The sequence below is a fragment of the Pteronotus mesoamericanus genome, unplaced genomic scaffold (assembly GCF_021234165.1).
Source record: "Pteronotus mesoamericanus isolate MK-2021 breed Mesoamerican mustached bat unplaced genomic scaffold, CSHL_Meso_final contig_75, whole genome shotgun sequence".
NCBI lineage: Eukaryota > Metazoa > Chordata > Mammalia > Chiroptera > Mormoopidae > Pteronotus > Pteronotus mesoamericanus.
Genome location: NW_026555249.1, coordinates 10798641 through 10818812, shown reverse-complemented (window position 1 = coordinate 10818812; position 20172 = coordinate 10798641). Strand labels below are relative to the sequence as shown.

The window sequence follows — 20172 nt, the reverse complement described above, 5'->3', positions numbered from 1 at the left end:
TGAATAGCTCCATTTTCTAAATTTCAGGCTTGAGTTCATGGAACCGACTTTCCTTGGAAAAAGAGTTAATTTTTTCAATGACATTGTTGGATGGTGGGCGTTTCTGTTGTTTAAAGTTATCTCAATCCGAACGATTTATATTTCAGCTTCTGAAATGTCATGTAGAATCTTAAACTACTTTGTAAAACAGTAGTTTGGTGCTTTTGGGAAGCCAAGCTGCAAATCATCTTGATAACTTTGTAACTCTTTCATCAAAGTCTTCTTTGGGATTTATGATGTTTTTGATTTTGGAGCTGTCCAAATTAGGGAGGAAATTCTTTGCGCTAGAGAATGCAAAATATAAATTGGCTGTTTCTTCAACTCCTTAAATTTGGAAATTACCTGAGAGATCAGGCCTCTTTTTTTTTTTTGCATAAATTTGAAAGGATATTTTTATACAAGTCCCTTGAAATGAATATAGAATTATATTTCTGGGTAAAATCAGTGTATTACATTTTAAAATAATAATAGAACTATTTCTAAGGATTCTTTTTTCTAAATAATAATCTCATACAGTTATGTAAAAAATGAGTCACCACTCTTAGAGCATTCTGTAGTTGACAGCATACTTGGTACATGTGTTATAGCATTTGAGCCTCAAGTGAAACCTCATTATACAGACTGGGAAACTGCACCCAGAGAAGTGAAGTGATGTGCTCAGATCACATCGCTGGAGACTGCACGCACGCAGTCTTCTACTCCTGGCTTCGGGACTTTTCTTCCTATATGCTGAGCCACACTTGCTGAAAAACTGGGTTTTACAAAGGCGCAGAAGGCAGCGATTAGAATATTTCAGAGGTCTTGGCAAAGGTCTGCAGTATCCCAGTGTAACTGAAAATGTTCTCAATGTCCCCTGTGTGTCTTAGCTTTCATGTTAATGTGCATTTTGCATTCTTTTCTATTTCTCTCTATTTGCTGATTTTAATGTATAGATAATGTAGAAGTTACTAACCTTTGATTAAAACTGCTGTAGAAAAACCCACTGTGTTAATCCCACGGTCATAAATCCCTGCCTTGTGCCTCTAGAGCTGGAGATCTCAGTGGGTAAAAAGAGGGGACACTGAAGACATTGGACAGCGTCTGGAGACAGTTTTGATTGTCATACCTTTGGGGACGTTATTAGCATTTAGTGAGCAGAGGGCAGGGACGCTGCTAAACGCCCTGCAATAACCAGAACAGCCCCATGAGGAGCTGCCCAGTCCAAGACGTCCATCGTGCCGTGCAGGAGACCCCCTCTGCAGGCGTCCGTGCCGCCTCCCGGGTCTCCCAGGCCTGTGGACGCAGCACACACAGTGCAGCGTGCCGGGGCCGTCTCATGGTGGCGGTGGACCTCCCCAGCCTGGTCCTCCTCGGCGCTCTGCAAGGGTGCCGAGTCCCCCACACCGCACTCCTGGGTGCGCTGCGCTCACGGCTGCCACGACTCCTGCTTTCCTTCCTCTGCCCTTGGCTCTTCCTGGGCCCTTCACCAAACCTTTTTTTTTTTTTTCACTCAGGCTCCTTACTTTTTCTTCCCCACCTCCTTGTCGGTAATTTGTTTTCCTCTGCAGACTCTTCTGCAGCTTAGTTGTGTACGTGCATCTCTCCCACTGGACACTATGCCCCTTTTGCTAAGGGCATTGTTTCCAAAGCAGGGTCCCCAGATCTGCCGCATGAGCACCATCATCCCCTTGGACTTGATAGAAACGGGAAGTTCTGAGGCCCCACCCATGCCTCCGGAATTTTAAAGTCTGGGAGCTGAGCTGAGCAGGCTGCATTTTGACTAGCCCTCTGTGTGATTCTGTTGGGGGTCACAGTCGAAAGCCATTACTTTAGGGCATCTGTGTTTTGTTTGTAACACTTTTCCAGGTCCGTAGTGGACATTGGCTTGGTGTTGAGTAATGGCATGTTAAATCACAAGCCAAAAGATTCGTGTAACTCATGAAATTGAGAAACTCTTTTGCCCAAATACCATGAAAATCTAGATATTTATTTATTTTTAAATATTTTATTGATTTTTAGAGAGAGAGGAGGAGAGGGAGAAAGAGAGAGAGAAAAACATCTATGTGAGAGACAAACATCCATTGATTGCCTCTCATATGTGCCCCAACCAGGACCAAACCTGCAAATCAGGCATGTGCCCTGACCAGGAATTGAACTGGCAACTTTTTGGTCTGTAGAATGACGCCCAACCTGCTGAGCCACACTGGCTAGGGCAGCATCTAGACTTTTATACACAGAAAAATGGGAGGAGAAAAGAATCAGTCAGAAAGAGCCAAATAAGGAAGCCCTTTTTCTTCAAAGCATTGATCATATCGTTAGCTATAGTTATTTCTTGACCGCATTTGGACATCGTATTTTAAAAGCATGGATTCAGCTTGAGGATATCTATTTTTGGTTAGCTAGTGGATGTTTAAAAATGCTGAAAATTAACTTTGCTTCTGAAGAGTGTAATTTTTAAGATACCAGGATGTGTTATCAGGGACTTGACAACTTTCTTCATGAGAGCTGTTTCCTGGGCTCTTTAATAAAACTATGCTTCATGAATCACACGGCGGGAGCTGAAGCTCTCAGCGTTGATCTCAAAGTTTCCTGCAAAGTGGTACGTAATGCCTTCTATGTACTAGCAGTGGAAATGGCTATTTGGAAGTCAATGTGATTTAAATCAGGGAGCAAGGGAATTGAGATTTTTTTCTGTTTCTCTGCTTTATCATCCTGTGAAATATTCCTCCTTGCGTCACCAGCTCACAGGGTTGGTGAAGAGCTGAACTTGCTGGACGTGGAATTTGTGTTAGGACATGGCTTAGTCATATTATGCCTTTCCTAAAACCTGGAGTTCACAGGCAGGCTGTGGAACCCCACCATAAAGTCGATTGCTCGGTCCCGTAGCATTTATTCCTTGAGGAGCAACAGCCTTGTTTGGCGGGAGGGATAATAAAAGCCAATGCTTATGGAGTCCGTTCTCTGTGCCGGGCACTAGACCTAGAGCTTTACCTGCATTACCTCCTTTCATCCTCCAGATCTTGTGTGCTGTCTAAAAGCTCCTACTAGCCACACCAGAAAGTATTTTCGAAAGCTTTCTAGCTTTATGGTGCTTTGAAAGATGTGAAAATGTTTCCATTATTTAGAATTGAACTCCTCTGGGGGATGAATATTTCAGCACGATAGAAATAGTCTTTCTCGTCCTCCATTGTCGAGCTCAGATGGAGAGAGATGCAGGTGGAGAAGTGCGCTGTCAGAGAAGGCGTGAGAGGCTGTGTGCAGCTGTGCCGCACAGCCGGGCGTGGTCAGGCCACTCTGGTCCTGTTGTGTCCAGGAGCCTTTCTCTGGTCCCGTCTTGGAATCGCACCTTTTCTTCCCTTCCCTTTTGTCTGTCCCATGGCCTGGGGGTAGTGCGCGGAGTGTTCTCGTACAGTGGACCTACCTTTGGCACAGTGGCCTGTGAATGCTCTTCTAGTTGGGACCAGGATCTTCTCCTGGGAGCCTGAAGCTCCTGAACAGACAGGAAGTAGGTCACAAGAAGAAAGGAACTTAGGTGTGAGTCAGGTGACCGTATGAGTTGCGTGGGGACTGGATGACCTTGAAGATCTTTCCCAGTTCTGAACTTTTATTATGTAACGTAGGTTTTGAGAGAGGTCCTCTCCTCTCGGAAGTTAACATTCAGTACTTTTGCCAGCATTAGGATGTTGTCCCCCAGTTTCATCCAAGTCCTAGAGTTTTTCTAGAAACAGAAAGGAAGAAAGGAAAGATGAGGGGGAGAGAGAGTGAGAGCAAGAGATAGACTGAGATTGAAAGAGAAGATTCAGTCCTAATGATGTTAAGGAGAGTTAGGTGGGTCTTCTCTTTCTCGATTATTCACTGGTTTTTAAGGAATAACTGAGGAGCCTCTCCATTGGCCTTCCCTTCAAAATTGCATTTCTTCATGGTTACTCTGCAATTTCTTTGCTCCAGTGACCACAGTAGCATCGGGCTGTGACAGGTGCCTCCCAGGAGCTCCTTGCTTCCTCACTCCTATTTGCATTTAGCACGGGAGCTGGTGCCAGGGGTGGGGCTGGTGCCGGGGGTGGGGCTGCTAAGAGGCCCGGAAGGGTATAGGCAACAGGGGCTGCAATGTCTAGAGAATTTCAAAAACAGTAATGAAATTAAAAGTTGGTCTGCTCTTCATTATCACCATGCAAGGGCAAACCTGAACAACGTTAGTGACGAAATGCTGCTCCCCGCAGAGCGGACAGTTCCCACTGTGTCCCCCACACCCCAAATTGCCACTGCATTTTGGTAAAGGGAGCCTTATAGTTCCTTAGGAGACACAGGAAGTATTCACCCCTCCCTCCACCATAATACTCTTAGAAATCTAAGAGCCTTTCTCTTTTTCCTTTTCTTTTTCGTGTCTCTCTGTGTTTGTAGGCAAGGAAACGGTTACTGTTCTTCCAGGAGCCTCTTACTTCTCCAGCGATGAGTCATTTGCGATGATTAGAGGGTACGTAATAACGGAGCTGCTCACGTTTCCTGCTGCGGCCTGAGCTGAGTCATTGGCTGTGTGAGCCAGGCTTGGAGACATAGAGGCTTCTCCCAGCCAGAAAGCCATCTTGGGCTTGTTTGGCTGCACCAAGATGTGAAATTACTTACATCAAACGTTGGGAATTGGAACATCCAGCCCGCTGTTATTAAAAGAGCCCCCCAAACGGACTATGTATCTGTGTGCCAGCTATCGTGAAGTAAACATTTTTGCAAGGCTTTCTCTGAGGATCCTAACATTTTCTACAAACTGTGTTCATTTTCTAGCTGATATTTGCTTTCAAATCAAGCCACATTCTCCTTCACTGAAGGAAACAAACTCACTGTGTACACCTGTTTTTAATTTGTTTTTTGGAAACAATATAAGCTATAATTTTTTTGAAAAGAACTCTTTAGTGGTATTTCTCCACATCAGCTTGAGCTGATATATTTGGAAATCAGGTGTTGGGTGGGGAAAAGCAAATGCATTTTGGGGAATATAGCATTATTTATTTTAATTGCTGGCAATTGCAAGTGGAGGGGACATAAAGTTTGCGAAGTTTGCCTTTTATCTCCTCTTTTTCTTTCTCAGAGGGCATGTCAACCTGACAATGCTAGGGGCGATGCAGGTGTCCAAGTACGGCGACCTGGCCAACTGGATGATCCCTGTGAGTAGACATTTTTTCTTTTGAATGCTGCTTGGGCCAGAACACTTACTTTGGAAACATTAAGAAAAACCATGTCACGTTGCTCTGAGAGTACAACATAACTATTATAAAAATAAGAAACATTTTAATGTGTTTTTCTTATTTGAATCAAATTTTAATTAAGCAAACCCTGAGAAATATTCAGCTTTGCCAGTTTACGATGTAACTGGGACTAAAAATAGGCAAGATCAGCCAAAACAGAATTTTCCGTAAAGCAACAGAGGTAGGGAAAATTTTAAAAAATGGTATAATTATATTGTGATAAAAGTCGGTAATACAAATATTTATCATAACCAGATTTTTATAACTAAACAGAACAGTGAACAAATTTATAAATTTTATGTCCATTCTGTTATTATTCACAGTGAGTGATTAAAATCCTCTCTTGATTGGTCATGTGACCCCATAACTAATCAATTACATTGTCTTCCATTATGGAAAACAAAACTTGTGATGTTTAAACATGCTTGTGAAATGCAAATGGCTTTCATTTACTAATGACCTAAATCAAGGAAGAAACCCATTAGAATTAGCTTTGGAAAAAGGACTGTCATGGGTTAATTTGGGAGTGTGTTTCATTCTCTTCAGTTGTTGCTTTCTGACGTGTGGAAGCCATAGTGAACACAGGTCTATGACTATGAGCTCCTTTTGGCTGAGAACTCACGTTATCTTGCCGATGTGTATGTTTGTATATTCCTGTGTGTTTCTCTGTAGCACCAACTAAAAAGAATTTTGTTTATACTGAGGATCATATTCTATGATTTCAGAGGGGTTTTTTTTTTTGAATCTCTTAGATTTTTTCTAATAATTTTTTTTTTAGGAAAGTGGATTACAGTTGATAACAATGCTAGAGATTGTGTTAGTTCAGCTCTTTTGATCTATCTACCTCCTGAAATATTATTTTCAAGTTTCAATAATTATTAGAGCCCTGGATCGCAAACTTGGCTGTATGGTGGAATCACCTGGGAGTTTAAAAAAAATATTGACACCTGTGCGCCACCCTCAGAATTTTCAATTTATTTAATCTGGGATGTAGCCTGGGCACTGGGTATTTTAAAAGCAACCATAGTGATTACAATGTGTAACCAGGTTTGACAGTCAATTACATTGATTTCTCACAGGTTTGAGAGAAAGGGTATTGACTTCCAGTCAAGATGGCAGCAGGGGTAAACATGGCTCACCTCCCCACACAACCACATCAAATCACAACTAAAATGTAGAACAACCATCACTCAGAACTATCAGAAACTGAGTCGAATGGAAGTCTGACAACAACAGAATTAAAGAAACCACATCCATCCAGTGTGGTAGGAGGGGCGGAGAAACGGAATGAGCTGGTCCCTCACCCTCATGTAGTGGATTAAAATTCGGAAGGAATATCTCAGTAGTGAGGAGTCCCAACCCAACACTAGGCCCCCATCCCAGGATTCCAGTTCCAGAAAGATAAGTCCCCGTACCTTCTGCTACAAAAACCAGCAGGGATTGAGTTGGTGGAAGAAACTTCTGGAGTCCCAAGCAGTTCCTCTTAAAGAACCCACACACAGACATACCCAGACTCACTCTCTGAGCTCCAGCACTGGGGTAGCATCTTGAAAGACACCAGTGGCATACAGAGAGGAGCTGAAGTGTCTGGGATTAAACAACAGATAGGGGACAGCTTTCTCCCACATGGAAAGGCAGGCAGAGTCCATTGTTCCTTTTCTGAACCCTCCCCCCACAGAGCGGGCAGCCTGGTGACATGTCAGAGATGCCATCAACCTGGCTAACACTGTTTGCCCCACCCTGGAGAGCCACAGAGATTTGTTCCCACCCAACCTACAGGCCCACTGAAGCTGCTTTTCCTTATGAATGGGTAGTCTTAGCTCATGCTTTACAACTTCTGAAATTCTCTCAAACAACAGCTAGACTTAGTGGGCCCCCAGCCCCCGATACCATGTTAAGTGGCCTCAGGTCCAGCACTAGCTGCTACCAGCCTAGGTTCACAGCTTGGCTTCACCTGGGAATCTCCAAGCCCAGCACAAGTAGCAGCCATCTCATATTCCTTTATAGTTCAGGCAGGGTGGCCCTCGGCAAAACACAGGTGGGGACTGACCTTGGCCTGCACCACCCGGGAAAGCCCAGAGCTTATGCACCCGGTGGGGAGCTACAGACCACATTGGAGCACTGCCATCCTGACCCTGCACAGCTGATCCTCCATGAAGAGCAGAGGTTGGTGGTAAGTGGTCACCGCCAATCCTTGCAGCTGACTGGCTGAGTAAACCCCTCCCATCAACTGGCCAACAGCAACCAAGGCTCAACTACAAGAGGAGGATGTACTCAACTCACACAAAGGGCACACCTCAAGTATCCAGCCTGGGTGATAGGGGAGGCTGTGCCACTGGACCCTGCAGGACACCTCCTACATTAGGCCATCCTACCAAGGCCAGGAGACATAGCACCTCTACTTAATACATAGACACAAACACAGGGAGGCTGCCAAAATGAGGAGACAAAAAAAATGGCCCAAATGAAAGAACTGCTCAGAACTCCAGAAAAAGAACTAAACAAAATGGAGATAAGCAATCTGTCAGATTCAGAGTTCAAAACACTGGTTATAAGGATGCTCAAGGACCTTAGTGAGGACCTCAACAGATAAAAAAGATCCAGTCAGAACTGAAAGATACACTAATTGAAATAAAGAACAATTTACAGGAAAACAACAGTAGAGTGGATGAAGCCGAGAATCAAATCAGTGATTTGGAACATAAGGAAGCAAAAAACAACTGATCAGAACAACAAGAAAAAAGAATCCCTCAAAAAAACCCAAAATAGGATAACATAAGGAGCCTCAGGGACAACTTCGAGCACTCCAACATTCTCATCACAGTGGTACCAGAAAATGAGAAAGAGCAAAAAATTGGAAATCTATTTGAAAAAATAATGAAAGAAAACTTCCTTAATTTGGAAGGAAATAGACATGCAAGCCCAGGAAGTACAGAGAGCCCCAAACCAGATGGATGCAAATAGGCACACTCCAAGACACATCATATTTAAAATGCCAGAGGTTTAAGATAGAGAACCTTAAAAGCAGCAAGAGAAAAGTAATTAGTTACCTACGGGGGAATTCCAATAAGACTGTCAGCTGATTTCTCAAAAGAAACTTTGCAGACAAGAAGGGATTGGAAGAAATATTTAAAATCATGAAAAACAGGGACCTACAGCCAAGATCACTCTACCCAGCAAAGATACCATTGATTATCAAAAGGCAGATAAAGAGCTTCCCAGACAAGAAAAAACTAAAGGAGTTCATCATCACAACACCATTATTATATGAAATGTTAAAAGGACTTATTTAAGAGAAAGAGATCAAATCTGTGAACAATAAAATGACAATAAAAATATATCTATCAACAACTGAATGTAAAAAACAAACTAAGCAAACAGGAACAGAGACAGCGTCATGGATATGGAGAGGGTTTTGATGGCTGCCAGATGGGAAGGGGGTGTGGGGGATGGGTGAGGAGGGGAGGGGATTAAAAAGTACAAACAGGTAGTTACAGCATAGCCATGGGGATGCAAAGGACAGTGTAGGGATGGAGTAGCCAAAGAATGTACATGCATGATCCATGGACATGAACAATGGTGTGGGGGTTGCCAAAGGGAGAGGGGGTGGCGCGTGGAGGAGGTCAAAGAGGGAGAAACGAGGACAACCGTAATAACATAATCAATAAAATATAATTTAGAGGAAAAAAAGACAGTGTATTAAAGAATGATCATAATCCATATTCAAATGTAAGGGAAATATGATCGACCCATTCATAGAGCTCCTCATTTAGGGGTTAAGAGCAAGAGCCTGGGGGTGAGACAGACCTGCGTTAAAATCCTATTTTTGCTCAAATCCACTTGCTGTCTCTCTAACTTGAAGCAGCTGCCTATGTTTCCTCATCTATAATATGGGAATGATATAATAGTACCTACTTATGGGACTATAGAAAGGAATAAATGATATAATGCATGCAAAGTACATACCATAGAGCTCGTACATGGCACGTGCTAAATAAGTGGGTTGTTATTACATGTAGAGGACGAGCTGGGGACTCCGGGCAGAGAGGGAATAGCCCTGGGTGCTGTGTCCAGAAGTAGTAGAGTTTTAAATGTCTGTTTTGCTGGACTGTGACTGAGTTTTGAAATGAACTCTCACAGTGGTCCTGGGTATGTGGCAGAAACATATTTAATGCAGTTTTGCCTTTGGGGAACTTAGGCATCTTTTAAAACGTCAGTATACAATTTGTTTCTAAGATGGTTCAGCAAGCAGCCAGGCTGGAACTCTCACTGTGACAGTGTGCATCATGTAATTGCCATTTGTAGAGAAGCTTTTACACTGTGTATCACAATAGCCGTATCCTGTAGGGACTCCTGTGAATGATTAAAACGTCAGTGTTCATTACCTTAGGATTTTCTTAGTCCAGTCTTGCACTAATGAGCTTCCAAAGATCCTGACCTAGTCAGGTGCCAATCAGCATCGCTGGAATTCGGAAGGAACCCTGAGAAAAATTAAGCCTTGAAAGTGTTTGTGTCTGGTTCCACCCTTTTGATAATGGAAGTTGGTAGTGTCATTTCTGATGAGCATTTCTGTTGTTTCTTTAGCAGCTGATAATTATTTCTTGGCTTCTTTGTATGTGATGCACAGTGTGTGTATTTAATTCTTTTGGATGCAAGATAGGTTAAGAATCCAAGACCATAATCTTTAGTTTGAAAGAAATCTGATTTGACTTTTGGCTCTACCCCTTACACATCATACAATCTGGAGTATATGTTTTTGTTAGGATGAAGAGAAAAAAAAAGAAAAGTGAACACTAAAAACTGTCATTTTCACCTCTAGTGCTCTATTGCTTAACGTTAAAGAGGAAATATTTGCCTTAAAATACATTGACAGAACAAGACTATGTTTTACAGTAACTAGTACACCTACTTATCCCAAGTGCATGTTCAAGTGCCCTAAATTAAACTCTTTGAGGACTGATTTCTCATTCTTAATTGGTGACGGATTAGGTGCAGTTTAGCCTCCTTACATAGCTTCAGTGAACAATCTTTTCTAGTTGTCCCAAAGATTTATGTTGATTTATAAAATTTAGGTACATTTTTATTGCAAAATCTGGCAGTCAAGAAGCTGCAGAGTTCAACTTGATTATATCACTTCATTTTTATCTTTTTCCTGGGTTTAATAATCTTGCGATGGTTGTAAAGCCTTGAGTTTTTCTGCATCACAGCATTCCCATTAATCATTACGGTGCCAGATTATAATAAAGTTTTAAGGCAGGCAAATGGTGTGGTTGCTGTTTGTCTTATTCTTTAATAGCTTCTTAGTATTGGTCCCACATACACAGATTTTTAAAAATTTTGCCCTGAGCATCTGAAGAGAGAAAATTTAACAAAACAGCACTTGGGTCCTTCGAGTTCCCTGATTATCATGTTGATGGTAAAACCCAGGCAAGTTACGAAGATGTAGAAAGATGTGCAATTGTAGAATCTACATTCAGATCTGGTCCGGCTTCCCTAATGCCTGTTTTTGAACAATGGCTGCCACGGATTGTGGATTTGTAAAGGGGAGCAGATGCGTATGATCAGCGATGGGAGCTGGTTATTGAAAGAGGCAGCCGTAGCCCCCCGGACGGGGATGCTGCACGTGAACCATGCAGCAGCTGGGACCCGCTCCTTCTACAAGGGCGGACCTGAAGTGAGGGACCCTTAAGGCAAAGGGGAAGAGGATATTTTGGTGTCTTTTTCGCTTACATTTTTCATCTCTTTGCAAATTTTAAAAGAATAAATACAAACCCATGGCATAGTCATGTATGCTACATGTATGAGGGCGTGATATTGACCTGGCCTTCTAGTTATGCCATTTTAAAGAAGCTAACTTTCTAGTCTTCTTACATGTGCAGTTGAGATGGTGTGTGTCCAAGATTCAATCTAGTAGTTTTGTTGCATCAATTGGAGCCTAAATATCAAATCCGCAGGTACAGACATAGATATATAAAGGTATAAACATCCATATATTTAATGTTTTAGCATTATCGGTGTCTTGTTCATTCAGCACTAATTCTCAGGAAACTACACACCATGGCTAAGGAAACAGGACAGGCAGAAAACATGTGTTTGATGGTGTGATGCTTTTGTACTTCTTTAGTGATGCTTTTTGCCTTATGGATATAACGCAGGGGCAAATGCACAGAACTTTGGTGTTAGACTTGTGCTCAAATGCTGGTTCCGTCACTTATTGGGGGTGTGGCAAGTTATTTCATCTTCATATACTCATTTGTAAAATGATAATATTTAACCTCTTTGCGTGTTGTGTGGATTGAATTAGTTTGTTCATTCAATAGATATTTGTTAGGCATATATTGAAGGCCATGCATTAGTCTAGCCTCTTGAAGATGGAGCCATTAACAAAACAGATTACATTCTCCACATTTGTGAAGCTAATATTCTAGCAGCGGCCTGCAAATAATGGCCCATGTGCCAAATCTGGCCCACTGTTTTTGTAAATAAAGTTTTCTTGGAACACAACCATATTTACATAATTACCCATAGCTGCTGAGTTGCATAGTTGCAGTAGAGACTGTGATCCGCAAAACCTAAAATATTTACCATTTAGCTCTTTGCAGAAAAGTTTGCCAACTTCTGCCGTAGATCGCTGATTTGAAACCTTTTTCATTTTCTAATAAAAGCTTGTACTGCTGTGAATTTCTCTGTAAGCACATATTAGTGACATCCCACAAGTTTTTATATTCTGTGTTTTCATTTTCATTCTCCTCAAAAATATTTTCTAACTTCCCGTGTGATTTTTTACGATCTATTTGTTATTTAGAAGTGTGCCATTTAATTTCCAAATATTTAGTGGTTTTCCATAGAACTCTGTGTCAATTTTTAGTTTAATTCTCATGAGGTCAGAGGATATAGTTTATATGGTTTTCATTCTTTTAAATTTGAGATTTATTTATGGATCAAAATATAGCCCATCTTAGTGACTGTTCCATCTGTACTGGAAAGGAATGTGTATTCTGCTTTTGTTGGGTAGAGTGTTCTCTAACTGCTAATCTGGTCAAGTAGGTAGATAGTGTTGTTCAAGTGTACTTTGTCCTGTCAGTTCCCGAGAGAGAAGTATCGAAATCTTCAGCTATAGTTGTGCATTATGTCTACTTCTCCTTTCTGTTGTATCACATTTTTCTTCATATATATTTGAGTTCCATTACTAGTTGCATTAGTACACATTTAAGATTGTTACGTTCTATTAATAGATTGACCTCTTTTATATTATATACCTCTTTATCTCTGGTGATATTTCTTATTCAGAGTATACTGTCTGATGTTAATATAGTCACTCTGCACGGTATATTTTTTCTATTATTCTACCTGCAGCCTACCCACATCTTTATATTTAAGTGAGTTTTTGTAATTAAAGTAAAGTTAGGTTTTGCTCTTTTATCCGTCTCTGTAATCTCTGACCTTCAGCTGGGGGTTAGACCCTCTACGCTAAGGTAGTTGTCAGCGTGGCTGGGTTTAAATTCTACCAGCGTACGATTTCCCCCCTACCCAGTTGCCCATCTGTTCTTTTTCTTTCATTTTTTTCCTGTGGATCAACTAATTATTTATTACGACTCCTTTTCATCTTCACTTTTGACTTATTTTCTTACTTTTTTAGTGATTCCTCCAGGGTTTATAATACACATTTTATTTATCACAGTATACTTCAAATAATATCCTGTCATTTTGCATGTAATCTAAGAACCAAATAAGCGTAAACTTCTGTTCCCTGTTCTTATTTGCTATTTTTTATTATACATGTTATTTTACATGTGTTATAAAGCCCATGATCCTGTGTTATTTTTGCTCAATTCTCTTTTAAAGATATTAAAATGGGAAAAATTGTATCTTTTGTGTATTTGTATTATATAATATGTTTTGTATAGTTGCCACCTGATGTGATTGTCCTTCTGCTCGAAAAACATCCTTTGGTGTTTCTTGCAGTGCCAGTGTGTAGATGTTACTCAGGTTGATTCTTTCTTTCAGTCTTTTCTGTTAGGCTTTGTTAAGGTCAACTGAAGGCAGCCTCAAGTTTCAATCTAATTAGCCCCACGACTAAGGTGGTATCTTCTGAGGACTCTACCCAACGTCCTGTATATTGTGAGGCCTGTCCCCTTGGACTAGTAGGAGCGTGAGTTGTTCTCAGGCCTGTGTGAGTTCTGGATATTGTTTGCTTCATACTTCATTCCAGGCCTTGGATAATTTCTCCTCATATATTCACACATCAGTTGTCTGCCAAAGACTTGAGGTGAGCCCTTTGCAAATATTCCGAGTGCTCGCTGCCCACCCCCTCTGCTCTGTAGCAGCCTCCTGTCTGATACTTTGTTTGGTCTTGCTGAACCCAGCGAGACTGCGGGGCCTGAGCAGATGCCCCCACCCCTCGCCCCGCAGCCTGCAGGCTCTCTGCGGGAAGTAGGCTACGGCAGCCGTAGCCACCGGATCGGTCTCCCACCTCTCAGACATCACAGCCCTGCACTGCCTGCTGTCTAATGTCACAAAAAATAGCTTCTTTTCCATGTTTTTTCTGATGTTCTAATTGTTTAATACTATAAATAGTATTTTTCAACTTACGTCATTATATATTTGTTGGATGATTTTTTTTTTTTTTTTTGGTGTATAAAAATCCCTAAAAGTAGAGTATCTTGGCAAATTTTTTAGACTTTTTTTGGATACATATTTAATTACTGTCCAGAAAAAGTTAATTCACACACAGTTTCCACTCTATTACCAACACTAGCATCAGCTTTTTCTCTGTTTCTCTATTAGAGCAGTCCTTGAATAATGTTTTGTTATGATGTTGATGAGATGCTTTAAGAACTTAACTTCTGATTATATTCACTAGCCTATGATAGAATTGGTTTCGTTTTATGTTATTTTGCTTAAAATCACAAAACCAACAGTGGTAAGTGAGGATTTGCTTCCAATAGGAGCGTTCTTTGGAAGAGTTCAGGCCCTCTACTAGAATCTCTATATAATTAGCTATAATTAGCCAGGCAGAGCCTTCCTCTTCTCGAGGGGCACTTATTCCTCTTCTAGTGTGTTCTGGAAACCTTCCTTTTAGCTTTTAGCAGCTATTATCGCTTATCAAATGTTGTTCCGATGCTGCTGTCCGTGGTCATTTTGACAGGCAGTGCGGATGGTGGCTTTCCTTCGGGTTAGTGAGTGTGTCTGAATAGACCAGCTAAAAAAGGCACGCGGGTGATGTGTTGTCTGTATCCAGTATATTGAACGAACCCTACGTGGAGGATGAAATCAAAACACAGCTATTTTTATCTCTTGCGGTGCCTTTAACTGTGTGCAGTCAGGGAAGTGCTCCCTCTGCATGACATTTCTGCTCCTTCTTAAGTAAGAAACTGTCGTGGGGCCGCTAATTCACAAACCCAGTCCTGATTCAAGAATTAAAGAGTCCTGTCCAAAAGGAGTCCAAAGCAGTGAACACGCTTTAATGTGCATTCAGAAGCAACACACCTCCTCGAGCTCCTGCTTGCGCCCACATCAGGGGAAGGTTGTTGGAGTTCTTTTACTTTTTCTCTTCGCTCACTGCCTCGCCCCACTCACTGTTTAGCACCCGCAAGGGACACAATTCAGGAAAATGGGAAGGTGAGGCAACAGGACAGGGAAGTTCTTGGGTGGCTGGTGGCTGGCCATGCTCTGAGCTGACCTCATGCTCCCACGTCCTTTCAGATGTTTAAAGCTGATCCCTTTCTGTGTCTGTGTGTGTGGGGGGGTGTCTTTGGCGACCCCCTTCTAGGCCTCTTCTGCAACATCTGCCCTGATGGACAGTGGCTGGAGGCGTCCCTGTCAGCTCCTGCGTTTCCTGGGCTCCAACCTCAAACGCAGATTCTCACTGATAAGGCCCTCTCTTCTTAATGGGGCACCTGTTGAGAAAATATCAAAGCGCCTTTGGTCTGGCCCTCTCCCACACAGCCCACGCCTGGGAAGCCCTCACACGTTTCTTATGCCACCTCCAGCGGTAGAACAGTAACTTCCTTAAAACAGTCAGGTCAGGTTTCTTAGTAGGAGCGGGGCACTCCGTTCGCTAGTCAACATCCTGGCTCTTCTCCGAGGCGGGGTGCTCTGGCGTTGTCGTCCAGGCTCTGGGAGCTGTCCGCTGAAGGAGGAGTAGAGGCACACTTGCCCGGATCTGGTTGCCGGGCCGCGGGCATGGGATCGTAGCACGCCTCTCACCAGCGCCCTTCATACAGGACCCTCTGCTCCTGTCCATACCTGGTGCCCTTGATCTTGCCAAGGGTCCTAAAACTCTTGGAATTTGGTTGTGACCATTCCCTCCCCCGCCCCCGTAAATTCTGCTTCTGAGCATGCTAGTATCATAGCTGTCATACCTGAACATCAGTCAAAATTGGGATTAAAAAATTTCCAATTTCACACGGGGTCACTGCCACGTTCGCTTGCGGGCCTGCTGTTTCCGCGCTGCCGAAGCTCCCCTGGCAAGCTCGTGTGCACGGAGAAGTGTCTTCCCGGGATGGCACCCGTGCAGCCGGCCATCCCACGGCCGCTGAGACCGCAGAGCCGGCCTGGAAGAACCTAGCCCAGCCCTGCGCCTTCCGCTGCGGGGTGAACACTGCCCCGCCCAGGGGACGGCCCTTCGCTGCCGGAGCCAACTGGAGACACACTCAGCGTTTGCAGAACTCCCAAGAGCAAAGAACGATTCCTCCATTTACGGCAACTTAACAAATTGGAATACATGTTTGGTTTTTTTAAAAAAAGGCAACTTAGGGAAGTGTATGAATTTAGTGTTGTTATTAAAAGCATAAGCTGTTTATTATTCTTTACTTGGATACTATGTTTGGTTATCCCAAAATAATCTTATTTTTCATTATCTGGAAAAAACATTATGTTGAAAGCTAATCCTCAGTTTTATTATTATAGATTAACATATTTGATACATTAATTTTATCAGGGAAATTTCCCTTGGAGGATTCTGTTGATTAAAAGCTATGATTAAGGTTTAAGAGCTACAGCTAAAAAATAAATCTAATATTTTTTCAAGGAGGGAACTTACAGCTATTAAGCACATGCCACTGGCCTGGTACTATGCTATTTATTTGTATATTTATTGTTATTTAATCCTTATAGAACACCAAGTTAAAAATATCCATCCTCTTGGTATAGATGGAGAGTCAGGCAACGAGAGTTAACTATTCAAGGTTACCTACGTAGCAAGTTATGAAATGGGGATTTTATCACAGTCTCTTTTGCTCTTATGTACTTTGCATTCTATCATAAGCTTCCTTTCAGGGATGTTTAACTAATGCCTTTCATGATGCAAGCAAAACTACCTGCAAAATAAATAAAAACCCGCACAGCATTTCTGTCAGCTTGGTAAACAATTGTTTCGTTGTGTGGGATCACGCCTATTGTAATGGGAAGGATACACACTGTATATATGAAGCAAGACAAGCTGAGGACTTTGGAGAGGCGCTGGATTGACCGTTTGCACGTTCCGCGTTTTATCATTTGTGAAGCTCTCACTCGGATTCTAAAGTCTCCACTGTCTAATCAGGTTCAATTAACTTAATCTCCTGTATGAAGTATTTTAACCATTTTATTTATTCATTTTGTTTTTTTATAATCTTCCAATAGGAAGGAGGGTTCTTTGGAAGAGTTCAGGCCCTCTACTAGAATCTCTATATAATTAGCTTCCAATACTTCTTAAATGTAATACATTGAAATGTAACTGTAGAAGCGTGGGAATCATTGCAAAGGGGAATGCTAAATAGAAGTTAAAAAAAAAAGATTAAAATTGAGATCAGAAAGAAACAATAGCAAATTCATTAGCAAGTCAGCTCACTCAGCCTAGGTTCCCACAAATGTTAATCTTTTAGGTAAGCAAAGAGATATGAGGATGTGAAATAGACTATTCTTTTTTGGAATATCTCAGGTCCCAGCCATCCTAAAGAGGCTTTTGTCTGATTGTTGCCTGAATCTGTTTTTGCTCTGGAGGAAAGGAAGTATCTTTCTTCTTGCTATGTTTCATATCATGCGTTTGTGAACAACTGCGTAGCTCTACAAACTTTATTCCCTGGAACTCAGATGTATCAGAACCAGAGACTAGAAAGACAGGTGACCTAGACACCTGAGTCCAAGCCACGGGGCTACAAAGCCTCCCGTAATTTGACCACTTACTCTCCATCTGCTCTGGTGTTAGAATGGACTTCTGTGTGTACAGGGGGTGTTTGGTCATTTTTTTTTTTTAATCAATCAGTCAATCTCTTTATTTTCTCTTCCCTTCTTTCCGGATATCCCTTTGTCTTCTCTTCCCTCTGTAGAGAGAGAATGAGCGCCGACTGCCTTGGATGTTTTCACTAAATATCCCTTTGACTAATGATGTGTTCGAATGACTGTAGCAGCCCCTTCTCATTAAACAGCCCTCTTAAAAGGAGGGGAGGAAACATTAGCAATGATAGATGAGGTCTCCTAGAAATCCATTATTAGTAATTTCATAAATAATGGTGCTGCTGATGGGACTTAGCAGGGGATGAAGCCAAGTGCTAAGGACACTGACCCTTCAGCTAGAGGCTAATTTCCACTTGATGAGACCTTTACTTCTTTACTCCTTTGGTTTAGAGATAATTTTTGATCATCACTTTTATTGACAAAAACGCTTAATTGGGGAAAGTGTTAAATATATACAAAAGTGGAATAGTAAAATGCGTATATCCAGCTTAATTATCCATTCATGCCCAGTTTGTATTGTCTATGCTACTGGTCACGTCTCCTCTCTCCAGAATATTTTGAAGCAAATCCCACACATCATGTCATTCTACTCATAAATATTTTACCATTGTCTCTGAAAGATAAGGATTTCTCTTATAAGCCACAATTCTGTTATCATTAATCGAAAGGAATCAGGACTATAATTTGTTAATATCATTGAGCCATATGGCACCCCAATTTTACCAATGGAGAACCTGAATCCAGAGAAATGAGACGACTTGACCTAGGTCACAAAACTAGGTAGTAGTTGAGCCAATACTGGGACTTACCTCCTGTCTTACAGTCTTACAGGGATGCTGTTTGCACTGTATGAGGAAAAGTTTGCTTCTGAAATACAACATCCCAGTAGAAGAACCTTCCATTTCTCTTTCAAGGTCATTCAGAAGCAGCCCTGTGTCTCTGTGAAGTGAAGTAACCTTTCTAGACCTCAGCTCTTTCTTGTTAAAATGTGATGAATGGGACAGGTTTTATTTAACAAAATTCATTAGGAGGTTTCTCTTTTTCCATATTAAGTGTTGCATTGCGCACTGTGGGGAGAGTGGCAGCAGAGCAAACGTAGTCCTCCTCCTCACGAAGGGTCTTTTTTCTGTGGTGAATATGACCGAACAGGGGTGAGAGATGCTAAACATGAAATATTGTAGGTTGATTTAGGAATGACTGATGGGTTTATAACTTGTCCAGTTATGTGGTGTATTTTGCATTTAGTTAGCTGTCATTTTGTCACCTTCATGATATTCTTAATTATTTTATAGTTTTTGGTCAATATTTTGAGCTGGATATTTTATTTTCTAAGGGGTCCTTGCTCATAAAAATGACAACTGTTAATTTCTGTGTATTTACCTTGTACCTAGTTTATTAAATTTTCTGATTAAGTATAATAATTTTTAAAAATTCTTTTGGATATTCTACAAAATTCTTTTATCTGCAAATAATAAAAACTTTTTCCTCCTAAAGATTCATGCCACTTAGTTTATTTTCTTTACTTAACATAATATTTAAAACAATATGAGTAAGTTGTAGTGATGAGGGTTTTCTTGATTTTGATGAGAATTCATTTAGAATTTTAACTTTTAATATTACACTTGCTGTTTGTATTTCTAATAAATGTCCTTTGCACTTTTCTAAAAGTTTCCTTTTGTTTATAGTTTCTAAGCTGAATGGCTATGTTTTTATATATTGTGATTCAATCACAGTTTAATTTGTTAATGTCATTTTTAAACTTGTAGATGTTGAGCCATTATTACTCTTTTAATGCAAGTATCAGTTTTTAACAATCTCTAAGATATTTTTATGCTTATTGGTCACCTCAAATTTTGTGACCTTTCTTGTGGCAATTTTGTTAATTTGTATTTTGCCAGAAAGCATTTCTTTTGGATTTTCAAATGTATTGGTCTCAAACAACATGTAATGTTCTTGTATAATTTTTTAATATCCTCAGAAGCTATTGTATTGACATTTTATTTTAATTCTATAAATTTTTACTTTCTATATTTTTTATTTAGGCTTGCAAGAAATTTGTCTACTTTTAAACTAATCAAGTCTACATTAAGAAATATATAATTTATTAATTTTATCCTTTTATTTTTATTTATCTTCTATTTTATTCTAGTTCTAGATTTATAAATTGAATGCTGACCTTATTTTCAATTTTTTTTAAGTATATTTTATTGATTATGCTATTACAGTTGTCCCATTTTTTTCCCCTCTATCCCCCTTGCTGGATACCCTCATTCCCTCCAGCATTCCCATCCTTAGTTCATGTCTATGGGCCATACATATAAGTTCTTCGGCTTCTCCATTTCCTGTACTGTTCTTAACCTCCCCCTGTCTATTTTGTACCACCCAATTATGCTTCTTATTCCCTGTACTTTTTCCTCCATTCTTCCTCCTCCCCTCCCCACTGATAAACCTCCATGTGATCTGCGTTTCTGTTCCTGTTCTAGTTATTTGCTTTGTTTTTGTTTTTATTTTTGTTTTTATTTTTGTTTTGTGTTCAGTTGATAGTTTTGAGTTTGTTGTCATTTTACCGTTCATAGTTTTGATCTTCTTTTTCTTAGATAAGTCCCTTTAATATTTCATATAATAAGGGCTTGGTGATGATGAACTCCTTTAACTCTACCTTACCCGGGAAGCACTTTATCTGCCCTTCTACTCT

General features: G+C 40.9%; 1 protein-coding gene across 1 annotated transcript in view; it reads left to right on the top strand.

The window, feature by feature from the left end:
- Positions 1–20172, top strand: part of OXCT1 (3-oxoacid CoA-transferase 1) — a 135502-nt gene that overhangs the window by 63072 nt on the left and 52258 nt on the right. The window contains exons 12-13 of the mRNA XM_054583977.1: positions 4420–4492; positions 5102–5177. Of these exons, the coding sequence (XP_054439952.1) occupies positions 4420–4492; positions 5102–5177 (149 nt within the window). The remainder of the gene's footprint in view (positions 1–4419; positions 4493–5101; positions 5178–20172) is intronic.